At 38.7% G+C, this 17,767-nt stretch overlaps 1 protein-coding gene across 3 annotated transcripts in view; it reads right to left on the bottom strand.

Moving 5' to 3' along the window:
• The window catches only part of csnk1g2b (casein kinase 1, gamma 2b), a 30,210-nt gene extending 16,199 nt beyond the window's left edge, over positions 1-14,011 (bottom strand). For all 3 annotated transcript variants that reach the window (XM_029499856.1, XM_029499857.1, XM_029499858.1), the window contains exons 1-2: positions 13,886-14,011; positions 10,461-11,261 (exon numbers count right to left, since the gene is read on the bottom strand). In XM_029499856.1, the coding sequence (XP_029355716.1) occupies positions 10,461-10,688 (228 nt within the window). In that variant the 5' untranslated portion in view covers positions 10,689-11,261; positions 13,886-14,011. The remainder of the gene's footprint in view (positions 1-10,460; positions 11,262-13,885) is intronic.
• Positions 14,012-17,767: the final 3,756 nt, after the last annotated feature.

Below are 17,767 nucleotides of genomic sequence, written 5' to 3'. Positions count from 1 at the left end.
TAAATGCAACAAAATAAAATGATACGATCGGCATAAAAACTGTGCTATTTTCTAAATTTCGTAATAAACGTGTATCCACTGTGCACTCGTATGGGACTTTATTAGCAGCGTCCTCGTAACATCCCGCCAACAGCATAACATGAGTAACATCCTCTCTGCCCCCTGACCCCGGACCTAAAGGCAGCTTTCTTTTTCATGGAAATGGCAGGCTCTTCTTCTGTCTCTTTACTGGGCCTTTTCCCCTTCACAAAGAAACTGTCCTTTTTTAATCATTTTCCTAGCTTGTGGGTTTAATTTTAGCTGTAATGTATCACGTGACTGAGACAAGCATCTTGACATGTGTCAAGAGTGAGTCATAGACGGATGTGACAGAGAGAATACGGTCATTTTTCAAAATAAAACATAGTTCAGATTCACATAATAAATAACAAATAATTTAAGTTAGTTATTCTTTCTGTGCGGCCCGGTTCAAAAGACCCACAGACCTGTACGGGACTATTTTCAACTCAGGGGAAAAATACATTTTGGGATCAGTCTGTTAAGACAACACAATAATGCAAATATTATTCAACAAATATCAGAATGTATTCTTATGAATTATTTGGGTATTTTTTGCCATCTATTGTATCAATACTGAATCAAATCACACATTGAATTGTGAGGTTCTTGACATTACTCACCTCTACTAGTAAGTATTCTTTGTTCTGAATATTGAGGCAAATACTAAAACTTTATTTTAAGAGCCATCATTTTATCTTATGTCTCTGAATAATAATAGCTCTGAGTTCTTGAGCATTGTTGATCTGTGTATCCAACTATTGTTTGCACTACATCTGTATACTTTGCAACTTAACACCTTACAGATGTTCCTTTGAGCCCGTTAAATTAATTTTACACAGCTACTTAAACCAGCATTAAGATTAGAAACTCTGCCTAAATGCTGTCAAAAGTGTGGTTACAGATAATGGGATTTTCGTGCCTGCAACAGGAAACATCCCAATCAAAAATGTTGAACCTACCTTTTCAAACCACAAAGACTAATTAGATATGACAGTCACTTTTATTGCCTGGCTTCTCAATGAAATTTACAAGCGGGACATAAAAAATAGCAGTATGGGATGAACTGATGAAATTGCGTACTGGCCACTGGGGATGGGTATAAAATGAAAAATGACATGCCACTTGAAGGATCCCTCTTAGAGTGGAGCACTTGAAACTTGAACAAATATGTGATTATGTCATCCCAGATTAGGAGGTTAGTTCTGTATTTTAACCTGTGGTAGCCCACTTACATTTGTGGGGATGGAGCGAGCCATCAGCACCACATAAAGTCCTTTCCTGGGATTAAAAAAAAAAAAAAAAAAAGCACTGCATATGATGTCATCCAGGCTAAATCTGATCTCCAGCACAGCTGAAAAAGAACTGACCTTGGTAACTGGATGGAATAATGATGTGAAGAGCAAAATAAATAAATAAAGGATGCAACTGGAAAAAAAAAACAAACAAAAAAAAAACTAACTAAATAAATAAATAAATAAATGGCAGGCAAAAAACAGACATGCATCAACAGCGAACCAAATCCTATGCTTTGGTGAGAAAAATAAATAAACCAATTTTAATAATAATTTCAGATAAGAAAATAACATTAACGGAAAAATAAATGACGAATTCTCTTCTGACAACAACTATTATTAACTGGTTAAATTAGTAGCACATGTTCAATGTCACAAATTCACATGAATTTTGTGATAACTTCAAAGGGGACTGTGATTAAAATGCCCGATGTTAACTCAATAAACAATATTTATCAGGTGTCAGATTTGCTGAACCTTTCGGTAAATATTGAATAAGATTAAGTATCAATAGATGTTAACTATCCATTGATGGCGGGGGGAAGGGGGGTTGTGATTAGATTCACATGTCAATTTAGAGTTTATAAACCATTCAACAAATCAATGCTAGGTTTAATCAATATCACAAATATTTAAATGTGCAATATACCAATATTCTAATTAGTGAAGTCTGAAACATAACATAATATTAATAATATTTAATAATATTTCAATGGGATGATAGAGGCTAACATTTAACACGACAAGTGACATTATAAATATCCTGCATTTTAAAACAGCATGGTGCAGTCAAACAACTCTGGGACCAGCTTCCCATTCAAATGGGAAATTATTCAAAGGGGAAAGTGGTTTTACACTGTAGGATCCCACTCTAAATAAGCATCTGCGTTTATTTAAAGTCAGTCTAAAATTCAGCGTATGCATATGTCTGCTTGTGTGTGCCATGTCCTGGGGAACTGCCCCAGTATTATGCATAAGCACCAGAATAGATCTTGACCTTTGCCTGACTCCCAGCAAACCATTTCACAAAATGCAATTGTCAGTGCGACTAAACTCATCTTAGACTGGAGAACTCAAATGTTGACATAGTGCACTTCTTTGTTTGGCAGGCTTCGCTGAGGTATTAATGATGCTAAGACTGAAACAAAGAGGCCAGATTGAAGTGTGTCAAGCAAGTGTTTCTTTATTTAAGTAGTCTTCATGATATGAGTTGTCTGTGGTTGGGAGGTGGTGTTAAGGAGTAAGTGGAGTCAGAGAGCAACAGCTGGCCTATGTTCAGCACTTCTCCAGTTTCAGCTCAGATTTAACATACCCAGATGGAGTCATCAGCTGCCTCCCAAAAAAACTGCATAATAATCACTCATCGCCTTAATCAGCCAGAATCAGCAATGACCCCTTCTGCAGCATTTTTTTTTTCTTAACCAGACTAGAGTGGGGTAATTTTTACCTTTGGTCATTTCTTCACATTTTGATGTTAACTGATGTTTATAATGGAAATAGTTATTGACTTTAACTGGTTTCAAAATTCTGTAAAAATCCAACTTTAAAATGCATTGAGCTCGGCTGCAGCAGTCAGAGGAGGGCAAACAGAGTAACACAATGTTGCCAGTGAACAACATGGTTAGGTCCCACTGACAAAAGAGGCACGTCTCCACTGTCATTTAGCAGAAGAATTGTACTGTTGGGTCATAGTACAGTCACTAAATAGGAATACAATAGCTTACTGTAATTTTTTTAAAGATTATGTACCAGTTATAAAGCGTAAATGAAATTTCACAGTAAGCTATTTAACAATTGCGAGTCCAAATCAACAGACAGACAATCAAACAGGAATGGCTTAAAAACAGGCCTCACAGATTATCATTAATAAGGATACCTGCTAATCTTGGTCAGAAACTACATTTTAAATTACATTTAAGTGGTCCAAAAATCGGACCGGCCCTAGTTGAAACAAGACAGAACAGTGACCACTTTTAATAGGACCTGGCAGCTGATCATACTCTGATCTCCTAGGCATCTATCAGTACGCCACTAGTTCAACAAGGCTGAATTACTTGGAAAACATATTTTCAACTGCACCCCTCCACCACACTCTGTTCTACACACACACACATAACCACACAGTACAAACCCTTAGCTAATAATGAATTGATTATGAACAAGCCACAAGTTTTCAAGCCACATTACAGGCAGACTAGACAGTGACTGATATCTGTGTTCTTCATTCAGCATCATTCAGTGTAAAAAATATATTAACCAATTTGAGTATCAGTTAATAACTAAATAATCTGCACTGTACTGATCATACATTCATTAATGTTCTACTGCTCATCTGTTTCCGAGTTGCGGGTGGTGCTAGAGCCAATCCTAGCTCACATTGGGCAAGGGCTGGGTACGACCTGGTCGCCAGTCCATCGCAAGGTCTGTATTGATGACATACTAAAATATCATATAGCTGCATCAAAAAGGAGTCTCACAACAGCAACCTGAAGTCACACCTCCAGACATTTACCTCTACAGTCCCACTCAGCTAGCAAAAATTTGGCTTGATGGAGCCTGAATGTGTGGGTGATTGCGCTAATTCAGTGCTGACTAAGGTTAAGTGGCATGCTCTGCAGGACGTAGGAACTGTATGCAATTGTAATGTTATCAACAATTTTCTTCATACCAGCCTTGTATGAGACTGCTTTCAAAGCAAACTCTTTAAATAGACTGAAGGTCAATTTGGCTCCAGCTCTTTTTAAAATTACAATCATCTGATGCTGGTTTGGTACTTCTTGTTCATAGTACAGTCACTAAATAGGAATACAATAGCTTACTGTAATTTTTTTAAAGATTATGTACCAGTTATAAAGCGTAAATGAAATTTCACAGTAAGCTATTTAACAATTGCGAGTCCAAATCAACAGACAGACAATCAAACAGGAATGGCTTAAAAACAGGCCTCACAGATTATCATTAATAAGGATACCTGCTAATCTTGGTCAGAAACTACATTTTAAATTACATTTAAGTGGTCCAAAAATCGGACCGGCCCTAGTTGAAACAAGACAGAACAGTGACCACTTTTAATAGGACCTGGCAGCTGATCATACTCTGATCTCCTAGGCATCTATCAGTACGCCACTAGTTCAACAAGGCTGAATTACTTGGAAAACATATTTTCAACTGCACCCCTCCACCACACTCTGTTCTACACACACACACATAACCACACAGTACAAACCCTTAGCTAATAATGAATTGATTATGAACAAGCCACAAGTTTTCAAGCCACATTACAGGCAGACTAGACAGTGACTGATATCTGTGTTCTTCATTCAGCATCATTCAGTGTAAAAATATATTAACCAATTTGAGTATCAGTTAATAACTAAATAATCTGCACTGTACTGATCATACATTCATTAATGTTCTACTGCTCATCTGTTTCCGAGTTGCGGGTGGTGCTAGAGCCAATCCTAGCTCACATTGGGCAAGGGCTGGGTACGACCTGGTCGCCAGTCCATCGCAAGGTCTGTATTGATGACATACTAAAATATCATATAGCTGCATCAAAAAGGAGTCTCACAACAGCAACCTGAAGTCACACCTCCAGACATTTACCTCTACAGTCCCACTCAGCTAGCAAAAATTTGGCTTGATGGAGCCTGAATGTGTGGGTGATTGCGCTAATTCAGTGCTGACTAAGGTTAAGTGGCATGCTCTGCAGGACGTAGGAACTGTATGCAATTGTAATGTTATCAACAATTTTCTTCATACCAGCCTTGTATGAGACTGCTTTCAAAGCAAACTCTTTAAATAGACTGAAGGTCAATTTGGCTCCAGCTCTTTTTAAAATTACAATCATCTGATGCTGGTTTGGTACTTCTTGTTCTACTTTACCACTTCAATTATTCTCCAATAAAAAAGTGTAGATGCAGAGCAGTAATCATCATCAGAGTCAATGTCAGAAACTGGCCTGTTTAGCTTTAGCATAAGTTAACTAAACATTAAATGTGAATGCAACACTACAAGAGAGGTGCTTTGTCGTGAACCAGGATGTACAAGAGGGAGAGGTGACTTGGTAGAAAATATAAATTTTTTATCTACATTTTTCTGACAGATACTGTGATTGCAATTTCAGGTGTTATAAAAATTTTTAGTTTTTTCAATTCCTGGTGGAGGTTTCTTGTGTTTCCTTTGATGTGGTCTTGTGATGTGGCTCCCAGTTCTTACTCTGTCAGAACACAGATCACTGATTAATACAGTTGATGAGATCGCAGTGCGTCTTAGACATGAGGAGGACCTTCCAAAGAGTAACTTGATCTTCTTTCCATGGCTCTGTGAGGTCAGCATGGAGAGTGGGTTTGATGGATTGACGGTAATAAGGGCAGACTGTGATAAAACAACATCTAACCAATCTATCGGTGGACTGTGCATCCTATTAAACACTACGTGGGCCACTTGAAAAGGTGTATGTCTTAGACCGTTTTATCTCCTGTGGTACTTTGGACAAATCACCGTAATACTTGTCTATGTTACAGGACCTAACAATAAGGAAGCCACAGAAATTAGAACTGACAGCTTCCAAACTGGGAGGAAAACAATGCCGTTGCTCTAGGTGGAACTTGCTGCATTAAGTATTTTCTACATTGCAGTCTTTTGCGATTTGAGCTGAGTTAGACAACAAGAGTTGCTTATCAAGCTTCAGCGGGAGGCAGAGAAAAGAACTGAATACAACACTTTAGGTATCCTTCTGAGTGTCACAACTGACCAGAACTGCCTTTCTCTTTTTCATTCAGTCATAGTAAACACCCTGGACAGGTCAGCAGTCCATTGCAGGGCCAACACATTGAGACATAGAGAGATAAGCAACCACTTGCACTCAGACCTATAGGCAATTTGAAGTCACCAATCAACCTAGATGTGTACGTCTTGACTGTGGGAGGAAACCGGAGTACCCGGAGGAAACCCACACAGGCATGAGGAGAACATGCACACTGTGACATTTCTGACACTATTATATGAACTGCTTCAAAACGTCCCTATCTGGCTGACACACTATATTTGCTTTTATATGGAGTGGGGTTCTGACAACCTGCAAAGACACACGAAAAGGAAAATACACAATTTTTCCTAGTTCTGCTTTAGTCTTTCCAAGGAGAAAGATCTGTGCTCCAATATCTACTCCGGGTAGTTTTGACTTTCAGTGTGCTGTTCAAAGATACACTGACACTATAATAATCACACTTATATGATACACCCTACTAAATAATTCAACCAACAGCCCCCCCCCAATCAGTACAATTCCCCTTTTTGAAAGTGTGCAGTTTCTTTATCTTTATGAAAATATTTGCTTTGGTGAAAAAAAATGGCAGCAGCATTCTCACAAAACATTTGCTATTTGTCGGAACAATAATGACTTGGATTTTGTAGTTCAGAAAACTAATGGAATTAAGCCTAATTAACTTTGGCTGAGAAAGTCTACCTGTGACACTTGTCATTTCTGTTGAAGCTAAAAATACAAGACTGGGATTACCATTATATTTCTGTGGGGCAAATAGTTTTTCTTGCTCTCAAGTCTTCTTATAAAGAGTTTGGTCTAGACCTGCTCTATATGTATAGTGCCTTGATGTAATTTTGTTGTGATTTGGCGCTATACAAATAAATCTGATTTGATTTGATTTGAAGTCTATTCTGGCTCAACATGGAGTAATATTCTTAATACACAATAAGTATCCAATCTCTGACTTAGAGGGAAGCACCATATTGTACAATAGTTTGAACACAACAACATTCACTTATTGAGTGTCCCTTCAGATGAGTAGATGACTACAATTTCTACAGAACGCCTAAACAGCAAGCACACATTCAATGCTACTGCTTCTTGAAGGCACGGGGATCTCCCCTTGGGAGTAAAGCCTGCAGTGTACTTACAGCATTGGCTATACACTCCTTCCTCCATCACACAGGGGTTTGTCAGTATGGGAAGGCACTCAGCTGAACCAAAGACTAAACCACTGTGTGTGGACATGGCTTGGTAACAAAGGCAACCTTTCAGTTTTCTGCAGTTTTTCTCTTTTCTCTTGCTTCTTTCAGCAACATTCACAGTAGTTCCAGATCCACTCAAAGAGGATCAAGTGCACTGGCTTGCCATACATCAATCTCTGCTGTCACATGGGGAAGCAGGGTGACACTGGCATTCACCTTTGTCCCAGGTTTGGACAAGCACCACCCAAATACTGAACACATCAAGTTGATACACACAACACTCAACATATAGCATATTAGCGCAACACTGCATAATCACCATGCTCTACAATTTAGAGCCAAAAATTTGCATTTTATTAGATTAAAATTACTAGTTTCAACTAGTTTTAATAAAAACTAATTACACTTTGCTGAGTTAAGAGGGTTAGGGTTAGGGTTGAAGTTGAATTTTACAATATTAGAACGTTATTGGTTTCTGGGTAAACCAGCAACCTTTATTCAGTCAGTCACTAAGTAACCATTGACATGTTCAGTTTAGAAGTTGCATTGGCCGCACTTGACTTAAATGTATTTGAAGAAATGTACTGAACTGTAGTCTATAGTGACTGCACCTAAAAGCTGAGTGAAAGCTCGAGAGAGAGATAGAGACAGACGGACAGATGCATGCAAAAGATAGTTTATTTACACTGCTAAGTGTTCAGCAGCTCATTGAAAGAATAAATATAAAAATGTCTACATAAAACTCCTCAATTCCTACATTTATGTAGTCACTTAGACCCCTAATTACATGGGCAAAACAACCAAGATGCTGACCCGAAACAAAGAAAACAAGTAATGCTAACAGTGTAGCAGTTGCAACTTGCCCAGCACTGCTAGCAGGTCTTGCTGGCAGTGAAAACTCCACCAGTGAGAAATAAGGCTCCCCTGAAAGAAACTGTTTCATTCTAGCTCTGGATAAACTGACTTCTCACAAATGCATTGGTAGAAGATTGTGAATCCTGTTGGATACTACATGAGCCACTCTATTCAAAGTGCACAAAAAGGTGTTCATGAGAAAGTATGAGCTGCTTTCTGTATCTTTTAAACCACTGTAATTTCATTAAAGTTTTTTAATTTCAATTATAATTGGTTTAATTCACCAGCCCTTCAGAGGTTTGTTACTTGCTTTGGTCTATATATAAGGTCAGTAACAGCCACTAACAAAATGGAAACCCTATTGGACAGGCAGTGATATTCACTGCTCTAACCCAGGGAGCTGCAAGACCAGGGACAGACAGAAACATGTGCCAAGACAACTGCGACAGGGTCTGGGTGAGCCTGAGAAAAAACTAAGAACGCCTCTTCATATCAGACTAACAACCATATAAGTTGAAAACTACAAGTTTACAATCCGTCTTGCTCACACCAACATGTTTGGCCAAAAAGAAAGCGTTATTATGAGCATTAGAGTAACCAACTTGGCGCCGTCATTGTAGTTCTAAATATACAAGTGACAAAAACAAAAAACAAAAAAACATGAATCTACATCTGAAATTAGTCTCCATAATGAGATCCTAAGTAGGCCTGATTCCTAACAATCATATTGCACTATGACCCATGCCTTGTCATGCTGGTTTACAGCATTAGAACACTTCCTCTTCCATCATTTTACATTTAAGATAAATGCTGGGTCCAGTGGGCGACAAGATCCATGGAGTAGTGTTATGGCCCTTATGCCAGATCCAGATATAGCTGGACACCATAGGGATAAAAATACCCAAACAGATGGGAGGGTTCTCAGGGAAGGGGGGAAGGCTGCAAGCGCAACTAGATTTTAGAGGAGACTAGAGCTGCAATTACAGCTGTTTGTGAACCTCTGCCTTCTATGTGGTTCACAAGGCCTTCAGTGGATGCCCGTTCAGAGATAATGACCTCCCTGAGATTTACAAATGTAAGGATAATCACACACAGGCCAATGTAGCTGTGGTGGAGGTGACGCCTTGCTCTCATCAGTTTTAGGATGGCTGCTTCACTGGAGTCTGGGTTAAGCCATGCTCACACTGGGCCATTGACTGGGAAAAAAAAAAAAAATCTACCATTCCCTCCAGTGATCAAAGCACTACAATGACAACATATTCACAGCAAAGAAAAAGACCTGAGGTTTATGTGCAGAGGAAATTGTTGAGCTGTAATTGGCTGTCCTAGAATCTAATGATCAGTCAGTAAACAAACAAACCTTGACATTTTGTGGGGCTTTTCGGTCTAAAGTGCTGCTACACTAGTGGCTCTGGGGAAAAAATACCTTCATGCATACACAAAAGAAAGACAGTAAATTAATGGTTTTCATAAGGTCTGGTGTGAACTTTAAGAGGGATTTACCATTCATTCCACTGTGGGAGATGGGGGTCGATTTCAAATTCAAAATAACTTCAGGATATTGTTTACAGACATACATTCTACCCAATAGCACTGAAAATAAGTCTTGGTTGACCCAGCTAGTTTAAAATTAAGCTCGTATATGGCTGGACCATCCATTGCACTTGCATTTTACTTTGTGTCAGCTACTTTTAACCAGCTTTGCTTCTCTCGAAGTCTCTTTTTATATATTATTTAAATAAAGCTTAATTTTCAATAAAACTATTACATGGTTAGTTTCTTTTGTTAGTCAACAGAAAAAGTGACTGAAATGCAGTACATTCTGAAATTTTTGAGCTGCTGCTCTGCTGCGAAAACCCAGATTTTATAACATCTTCTGTGAAATTCTCCATTCTCACGAGTTATCATAAAAGATTGAAGGCATTCAAAAGCTCATTCAGGTCAGCGGCCAAGTGGCATAAATGTCAATGAAATAACTCCAATCCAGACACACATTATGGTACCCAGCCAAAACTGAATTTACCCTTCCTCATCACGTTGATAAATACAAGTAGAGCATAGGAGACTCACTAACAGTACATCAGACTGAGATGTCTGAAGAGAGGGCAGGGGACAGATGCTATTTACTTCCTGAGTCTGTCACTTGCAGGTCAGTCTGCTTAAAAATAAACTTTCAACATAATTTTAACTGCTAAAAAGCATGTTTAATCGACATAAGACAAATATGATTCAGACAAATTACAATTTGAGTTCACAAACCAAATTTAAAGATGCACTTACCAGTTTGATGGCGACATATTCATTAGTATAGAGATTTTTTCCCAACCGCAGCTCTCCAAAGTTCCCGCAGCCAATTTTTTTACCCACACGGAAGTTTGGACCAACCATAAGAACTCCAGAATTGGTCCCTGAACTTCGGCCCCCATGCCCAGTCCTGCTGCCTGCTGTCTTAGACATCTTCTTCCCTTCCTCTGTCTCTCCCTTGCCCCCTCTCTTGTCAAAATCCATAAGCTTGTGATACCCTGGCCTCTCCACGGTTATTTTCCAGCCATGCAAATCATAGAAACTCCAATAACAACGACAGAGGACGTTTTAGGGAGGGGGAGGGAGATGTATCTCACAAGACAGAGGAAAGGTGTTATTGCTACAATGCTTCACGCAATTTTTAAATAAGATGAAACTACACTTGAAGTGTCCTGTGTATCAATTAGACAGCTCTTTTGCCGAGTGCCTCCCTTTGTTCTTTGGGTTCCTTGTTTACTCAAGGGGCTCCTTTCTTGCGTTTTTCCAGCTTCAATCTCAGAGTAGCATGCCTCTGCCTGAGAAATAGGCAGGTTGTGCAAGGATGTACCCAGACACAGGAACAACACTAGTCATAAAAAAATACTCCAAAATCCAGCTACTGTATCAACAAGGCCACTGGGAAACATCTCTTTGAGTCCTTCATTCCTTCTTGTCAGCCCTCAGTGACTGAGAGAACAGACTCCATGTTGCAGGCCCACAACAGTTGAGACAACCCAGAGTTCATAGAAAACACTGATGAGCAAAACAGGTAGCAGATGGGTCTGATGCGCTGGATATCTGTAAGAGTAAAAAAGAGACAGGAATCAAACTATAGGTCATGATGGTTAGTTTCATTCATGGTGTACAGTGTTATCAATGCATACTAAACCTTGTAGACTCCACTCTTGGCTTATATTTAGAATATCATCCGGTTTGCTTTAGATTTCAAAAACTAAAAAAAGACTTATTACATGAATTGTGTTTACGAACAGTAAATGCGATTATCTCTCCAGCAGCAAACCTGTTCTGCACTAGCAATGGCATATACTGTCAACTATTCATCACCCAGGGGAAAAAAAATAATTTTTGACTTGATGATGTCTACTGTGGTCATTCCTTACAACAGCTGAAATTAGTTCTTGCTCCAGAGCACTGCAAGGCAAATGCAGCTAAGCAATCAATATGGGCAGAAATATTCTATAGCAGATCTCAATCATAACAGAAAATTACTTTTTTTTATTAAGCCTATTTTGCATGTCACAAAATTATATTTTATATAAGAGACTAACACATGCGTTGTGAAATACTGAGATAAGTTTTGGGCTCCTTTACAACAGTTTTGTAGTTTATTGGTGAAAAAATGTGCCCATGTAAGGAATTGCCAAACTAGCAGACAACAAAAATAAGGAAGCATTGCTATGGACAAACAACAATTACCACAAACATAATTTTAGTTTTCACTGGCAGTGTAATTTCACCATTTCTGTGTAGCTTTGTGTAAGCAATTACAGGCAACTATCCTAACTCCACTTTGTTCATGGTGGTGCTGATGAGAGCAGGTAATGGAGGCTCTACCATTGAGCAGCTACTCCTTCCTATGGAAAGGCACTTACATAGATCAGTTGTACTGCTTCACAACATTTGCATCATTGGGAAGCATTTTATTAAGGATTTTTATACAGTTCAGTGTGCATCTAATTCTTTGAATCGGCCTATTGAGTGAGCATAATTTCAAGTTACATATTTACAAATAGTATTCACCAACGTAATACTCTGTTCTAACATGTTTATTGTGCATACAAAGGAAGAGATTATATTTCCTAACTAAATTGATATAATTAAGTTGCTTTAAAATTACAGTAGCTGAGACCTCAGACAATTTGATGCGCATGTGTGAATTAAATAAACAAACAATTCCCTGATAATGCAAACCTCTATTTTCATACAACCACAAAAAATTGTTTCAAACAATATGCAGCGGAGCCTAAACGTAAAAGACCACGTTGCCAAATCCCGTGAACTGAAGCATGGTCTTTTTCACCACGATATAAGCAACTTATTGTCACTAATCAAGTTGTTAATGCGTTTTATGTCTAAATTGTGTATTTCACGAAATGTTGGCTTATTTTTCACTACAGCTGTTGAGCGATCAGTTTAAAAACACACCGTGTAGTGTGCGCCTATATATTTCAAGTACGGAAGTAGCCTTTAGAAATAAAAAGACGTTGAAACTACGAAGGGTTTCTCGTAAAATCTGAATTTTGTGGCTCACTGTCTGACAATTACCGTCTGAGCGGCTTGCTAATACCAACATATCGAAAGAAAATGTCCAATGTTAAAATGTGAATCCAACTACAAAGAACCGCCGATCGATGTTCAACGTCTAAACCGACAGCAAACTGTTGCGTTTTACACGTTTATGGTGCAAAAATGCCTGTCTTTTTTATGATTGTGTTAATACCCAGTAGCTAACAGCTAGCCGGAGACCGAGTTGGGGCTGGCAGCTGTCACCTAGCGTCAGCTTCGGATGGGCCTAAGCACCTGCTTTCTCTCGTGTTAACGCCAAGTTTGATTGCTGTTACAAGATAAAGAACTGAAGATAAATGCTCACATCAAAACCTCAGTGAAATGTGTGATCGGACGACCGAACAGGAGCGACAAACTAGCTGGTTCGGCGGACCAGGCCAAATACTCTCAGGCTATCCCTGGCGATAGTTAGCATGCTCAAATGGACTTGATACCATTAAATCCCCGGCACTTTGTTTCTGTTAACCAATTTACGTATGATATAACGATCCAGAATCGTCGGTTAACTAAAATGAAGAAGAGGTTTACCTTCCCCTTTGCGATAAGCCGACATGCCATACAGCTAGCCTGGCTAGCACCTACTGAACTCACCGTTCCTCTTGGCCCAACGTCTGATACATAAATGATGTACCATTTAGTGGTCTATTGACGAGACAAGCCAGCAAGCGGTTGGTGAGCTAAAGATAGTGCAAATTACCGAAGCAGGACATCCTATAAAAAATCTATTGATTAACATTTCCTCTGCTAGCTACAGTCAGTAAATGCTTAATAGCAACGTCTCTGGCGACGTTACTTTTGCGATCTACTTAAGTAACGTTATGGTGAAATTATTGTGCTTGCCCCGAGGATGCTGTTTTTGAGTCCCAGCTACATCCATAAACCCTGACCACTGCTGGGAAACTCCTCAATCCAAGTCAAACGACTGTTCAGCAGCAGCAGCCGGGGATCTCTTACCGCTTAGCTCCGATGCTAGCTGCTTAGCTCTGATACATAGCCGCTTAGCAAGCTAACAGACGAAACATTGGCAAGAATGTTGTTGTACAGCGAGACGCTTTTTGAAAAAATAACAAAAAACAAACAAACCCCGATTTAATTTCAGGAGAAATGTCCATTACCTTAAAACGTTAGCAATCGAAACACAGTCGACGACATTGTTTTACAATCGCGGATATCTTTTTTTTTTTTTCATTCCGTTTCCCTTTGCCCTCAAGTTGTTAGATTCTCGCTGTTGTCTCTTTAAGCCTTCCGATTCCAGGACAGCGTCACCGCACTACGCCAAAAACTGACGCAACTGGTTTGGCGAATAGAGAGAAACAGCGTGCGTAGCTCACCGATGACTTGCTCCAGGCTGAATGCTTTGTTCGACACATTTGCAACGAGTAAAGTTGAGGTGTCTGTGGATGTATCCACACATCTGCAGCCTGGTGAGTGTGTGGAAAAAAACAACTTTGTTGTTAATATTCATGTATACAAAATGCCATTTTTCGATCCTAATGTGCTGTTGTAAAAATGAAACAATAAGATCCACGGATCTCCTCATGCCACATGTGTATTGTGGTCATCCAATATTTTAAGCAAGAACTTCTATCTCCAATTTCCACCACAGTGACAATGCCACTGCAATTATTTGTTTATTAAACAGAGGAATTAGACGGAACTAAGTTACAGTTTATAAACAATTAGTAATTATAAATAGTTGACGGAGTAATTGAAAATCTAATTGATGAATGATGATAAAAATAATAATATGTTTCCATTACTTAGATTTGGACCGAACATTTGTCAACATTTAATTAGTCATCATATCTCTGACTCAGGAACTGAAAAATGTACCCCAATCTCAATACATGATGGTACTGAATCATCACTCAACCTTATATCATATGGTTTACATTGTTTTACTTACTATTTTCATTTCTGTTTCTTAGGGCAACAAAGACCCCCCCTTCGTGATTTTTTAAATTATCTTTATTGTTATGTAGCTATTTGGCAATGAAGCCTGTTAAATTAGGCTGGAAGACACAGTTTATTTAAATGTAGTGTTCACACTCACGTAAAACCAAAATATAATGGAGTGAACACCAACTTACCTCAAGTAAACTCATACCTCTGTTAAACTACAACCATCATATCGAATTTATTTAAAAACGGAATTAGACATTGTCCACTAAAAAGGTGAATGCCCTTTAGACCAGTATTACTCACTGCAGAACTTATCTCATAGCAAAAGTTTAAAGTTTAGGCAGACAGGCATTCCATAAAGTTTGAACTGTTATGTGCACAGCCTATATTCCAATTTACTGGAGCAAAGCAGGTGATTCTCTGCCTCATTGTCCTCTTTTCTCACACAAAATTTCTTTAGCCATAACACAAGAAGTTAAAACGTCTGTCTCTATGTATGACAATAATAAGTGCCCATCAGTTACAGCCCTATGTGCGGGTGTGGCACAGCTTTACTGGAACAAGCAGTCTGAAGGGAGAAGCTACAGTTTTTAGTAACTGATGATGGCGGAGACCGGAGAGCGGTGTGCTGCTGCTGTAAGGGCCAGAAAAGTTGGGGGAGGGTGAGCTCAGTGGACAGCACTCCTACAACCGGCTGATGGACGTAGCGCTCCCCTGCCATGACTGGGTAACGTGGAGGAGAGTGCAGCCGAACTGAGCATTGTGAGATACAAGAGTCTGAAGGAGCAAGAAGCGGGCAAGCATCGCTTCTTTTATCCACATGAAAAGGAGGGGTGGGAAGAGGGATGATGCTGTCAGTGTGCGATGTGATTAGGTCCCGTTTGTCTTCCTCCTGCTCCACATTCTTTCTTCGTGGTGTCTCCTTCAGACTGTTGATTCTGGAGTGTAGGGAACACTTCTGACCTTTACGAAACTTTGCCCTCCTGTTCTTGAACCACACCTGAAGGAAAAAAGTTAACAGCTAAGGTAAGTTTATCAACATTAGGCAGTCTGACTTTAAACCGACTCAATTGAAGATGTATGCTTGTACAAATAAAGAAGGCCATCCTGATGTAAAAATGAACATAATCTATATACCATGTAAATTTGGACTCACTTTCCCGTTTCAATGAATAGGAAAGCATGTCTAAACGTTTTAACTGGTACTGTACGTGTACATATAGAAAATGCATATTACATTTTAATGACCATCCATATTTATTTTTGAACCTCTTTATTAAGATACAAACAGAAATTTCAGGAAATATGGAAACAAATTTTTAAAAGCAACATTTTCATACAAATTCTACGGGCAAAAGTCAGTCTTGAGTGTGACCACCCCCACTTTTCAGAGGGGAGATGCTCCTGAAGTTTAATCCTCTTGTATATTACACCAGGCTACTCTCAGCACTTCCCAGAGTTCCTCTTTCAATTTAGGTGTTTTATTTCTGTCTCTGTACAGGTGACACTACATTGCTTTTATAATATTCAGGTCTAGGCTCTATGGAGGTCACTCCCTAACTGTAAGCATTTTGTCAGCTGGTTTTCTCTTCAATAAAATAAATAAAAAATAAAATAAAAATATTATTCTGCAGCATAAGCATTGTGCTCAGCATTGTTATTGTGCTGGAAAATAATGCCATTCCTAATCAGGGGCTTTGTAGAAGGAATGGCATGATGAATTAAAACTTGTTTTTGCCTTTCAGGATTCATGATCCCATCAATTCAGACGATATAACCCATGGCAGAAATGAAGCTTCAAAACCAGAGCACTGGTTTATCGAATCTATCAATCAATTCTCCATTTCTTTCCAATTCTTCTCACATATTTTCAACAACTGAACTCAGAAATGTCAAACTTGGATTCGATACTCAATAACAGTCTTTTACCCGACTGTCGTTCCAATCTTTGAGCATTTTAGCTTTTATCTGCCTTATGATAGAGGTGGTTTTTTGGCTGCTACCCTTCCACAAAGCCCACTCCTGATCGAGTTTCTTCTGACTCCTGAAGGCTCAACTTGGCCTCACAGTAAAGCTGCCAGATGCTGAACAAGGTCCTTGCTGGAGTTCTTCTGGTCTCTCAAAGAAGAAACCAAGAAATTTATCATTAGATTTGAAATGTTTTCTTGAGCACCCAGTCCTTTTTTTGTCCTTGACCTCACCTTTTTTTCTTTTTTTTTTACCAATTTCCCTCTGAGAGTCATCTTGCTGGTGTGAAATAATGATTATACATCTGTTAGGTTCTGTGATACATATTAGTGCAACCTGTTTATGTAAAGCAGAAGAAAGTCTTGCACGAACCCAATATAGTAGACCTCCCTCACAGAAAGTAGAAGGACAAATACGAGTGTTAGCAGTGACATTAATTTGGGTTCCATTCCATTTAGGTTTAAGTGACACCAGTTGTGCTAATGCTCAAGTGTAAGGGGAGGACACATTACACACTAAAGGAGCAGTTCTTCTTTTTTCGGATAAAAAAATAAAATAAAATAAAACTTCTTAATACTACAGACATATTTCCTGGATTTTTTGGTTGTAATCTTATAGAGAGAATGACAAATAATTGTTTATGGTCATTATAACATTGATAAAACAACAAGATGGCCTAAGAGTTGCACATATATAGCAAACTTTTGCACATGTAAATACCTGAAAAGGGGAAATAACTGCATTAAAAAGTTAGATAACAGACAACTTATGCTTGTCAAAAAAATCTGTAAAAATAACAATATATAATAACAATAAACAACAGCTAACAATAAATAAGAAACAAGCATCTAACATCTTTGGTGTAATTATCTGTGGTTAATGTTTAGATTTCATGTGTTATTGCTGAAAATAAGCAAGTAATAAATTAAGCACTGTTCCTCCCCATAATTCATATTATCCACTTTCTTTACCCAATATGACTGGGAGTTAAAATGCAAGGGGGTTTTATTTCTTTCTAATTGAATGTATCCCATTAATGAATACCAGTCATCATGCAGCGTTGGTGTGAGGTTTAGAGTTGCTGGGTAGTGTCCTCTCACCTGAATGCGGGCCTCAGGCAGGTTGAT

This window comes from Echeneis naucrates, chromosome 4 (genome assembly GCF_900963305.1).
Source record: "Echeneis naucrates chromosome 4, fEcheNa1.1, whole genome shotgun sequence".
Classification (NCBI taxonomy): Eukaryota; Metazoa; Chordata; class Actinopteri; order Carangiformes; family Echeneidae; genus Echeneis; species Echeneis naucrates.
Note: the sequence above shows the minus strand (reverse complement) of the source record. Positions and strands in the feature narration are given on the sequence as shown.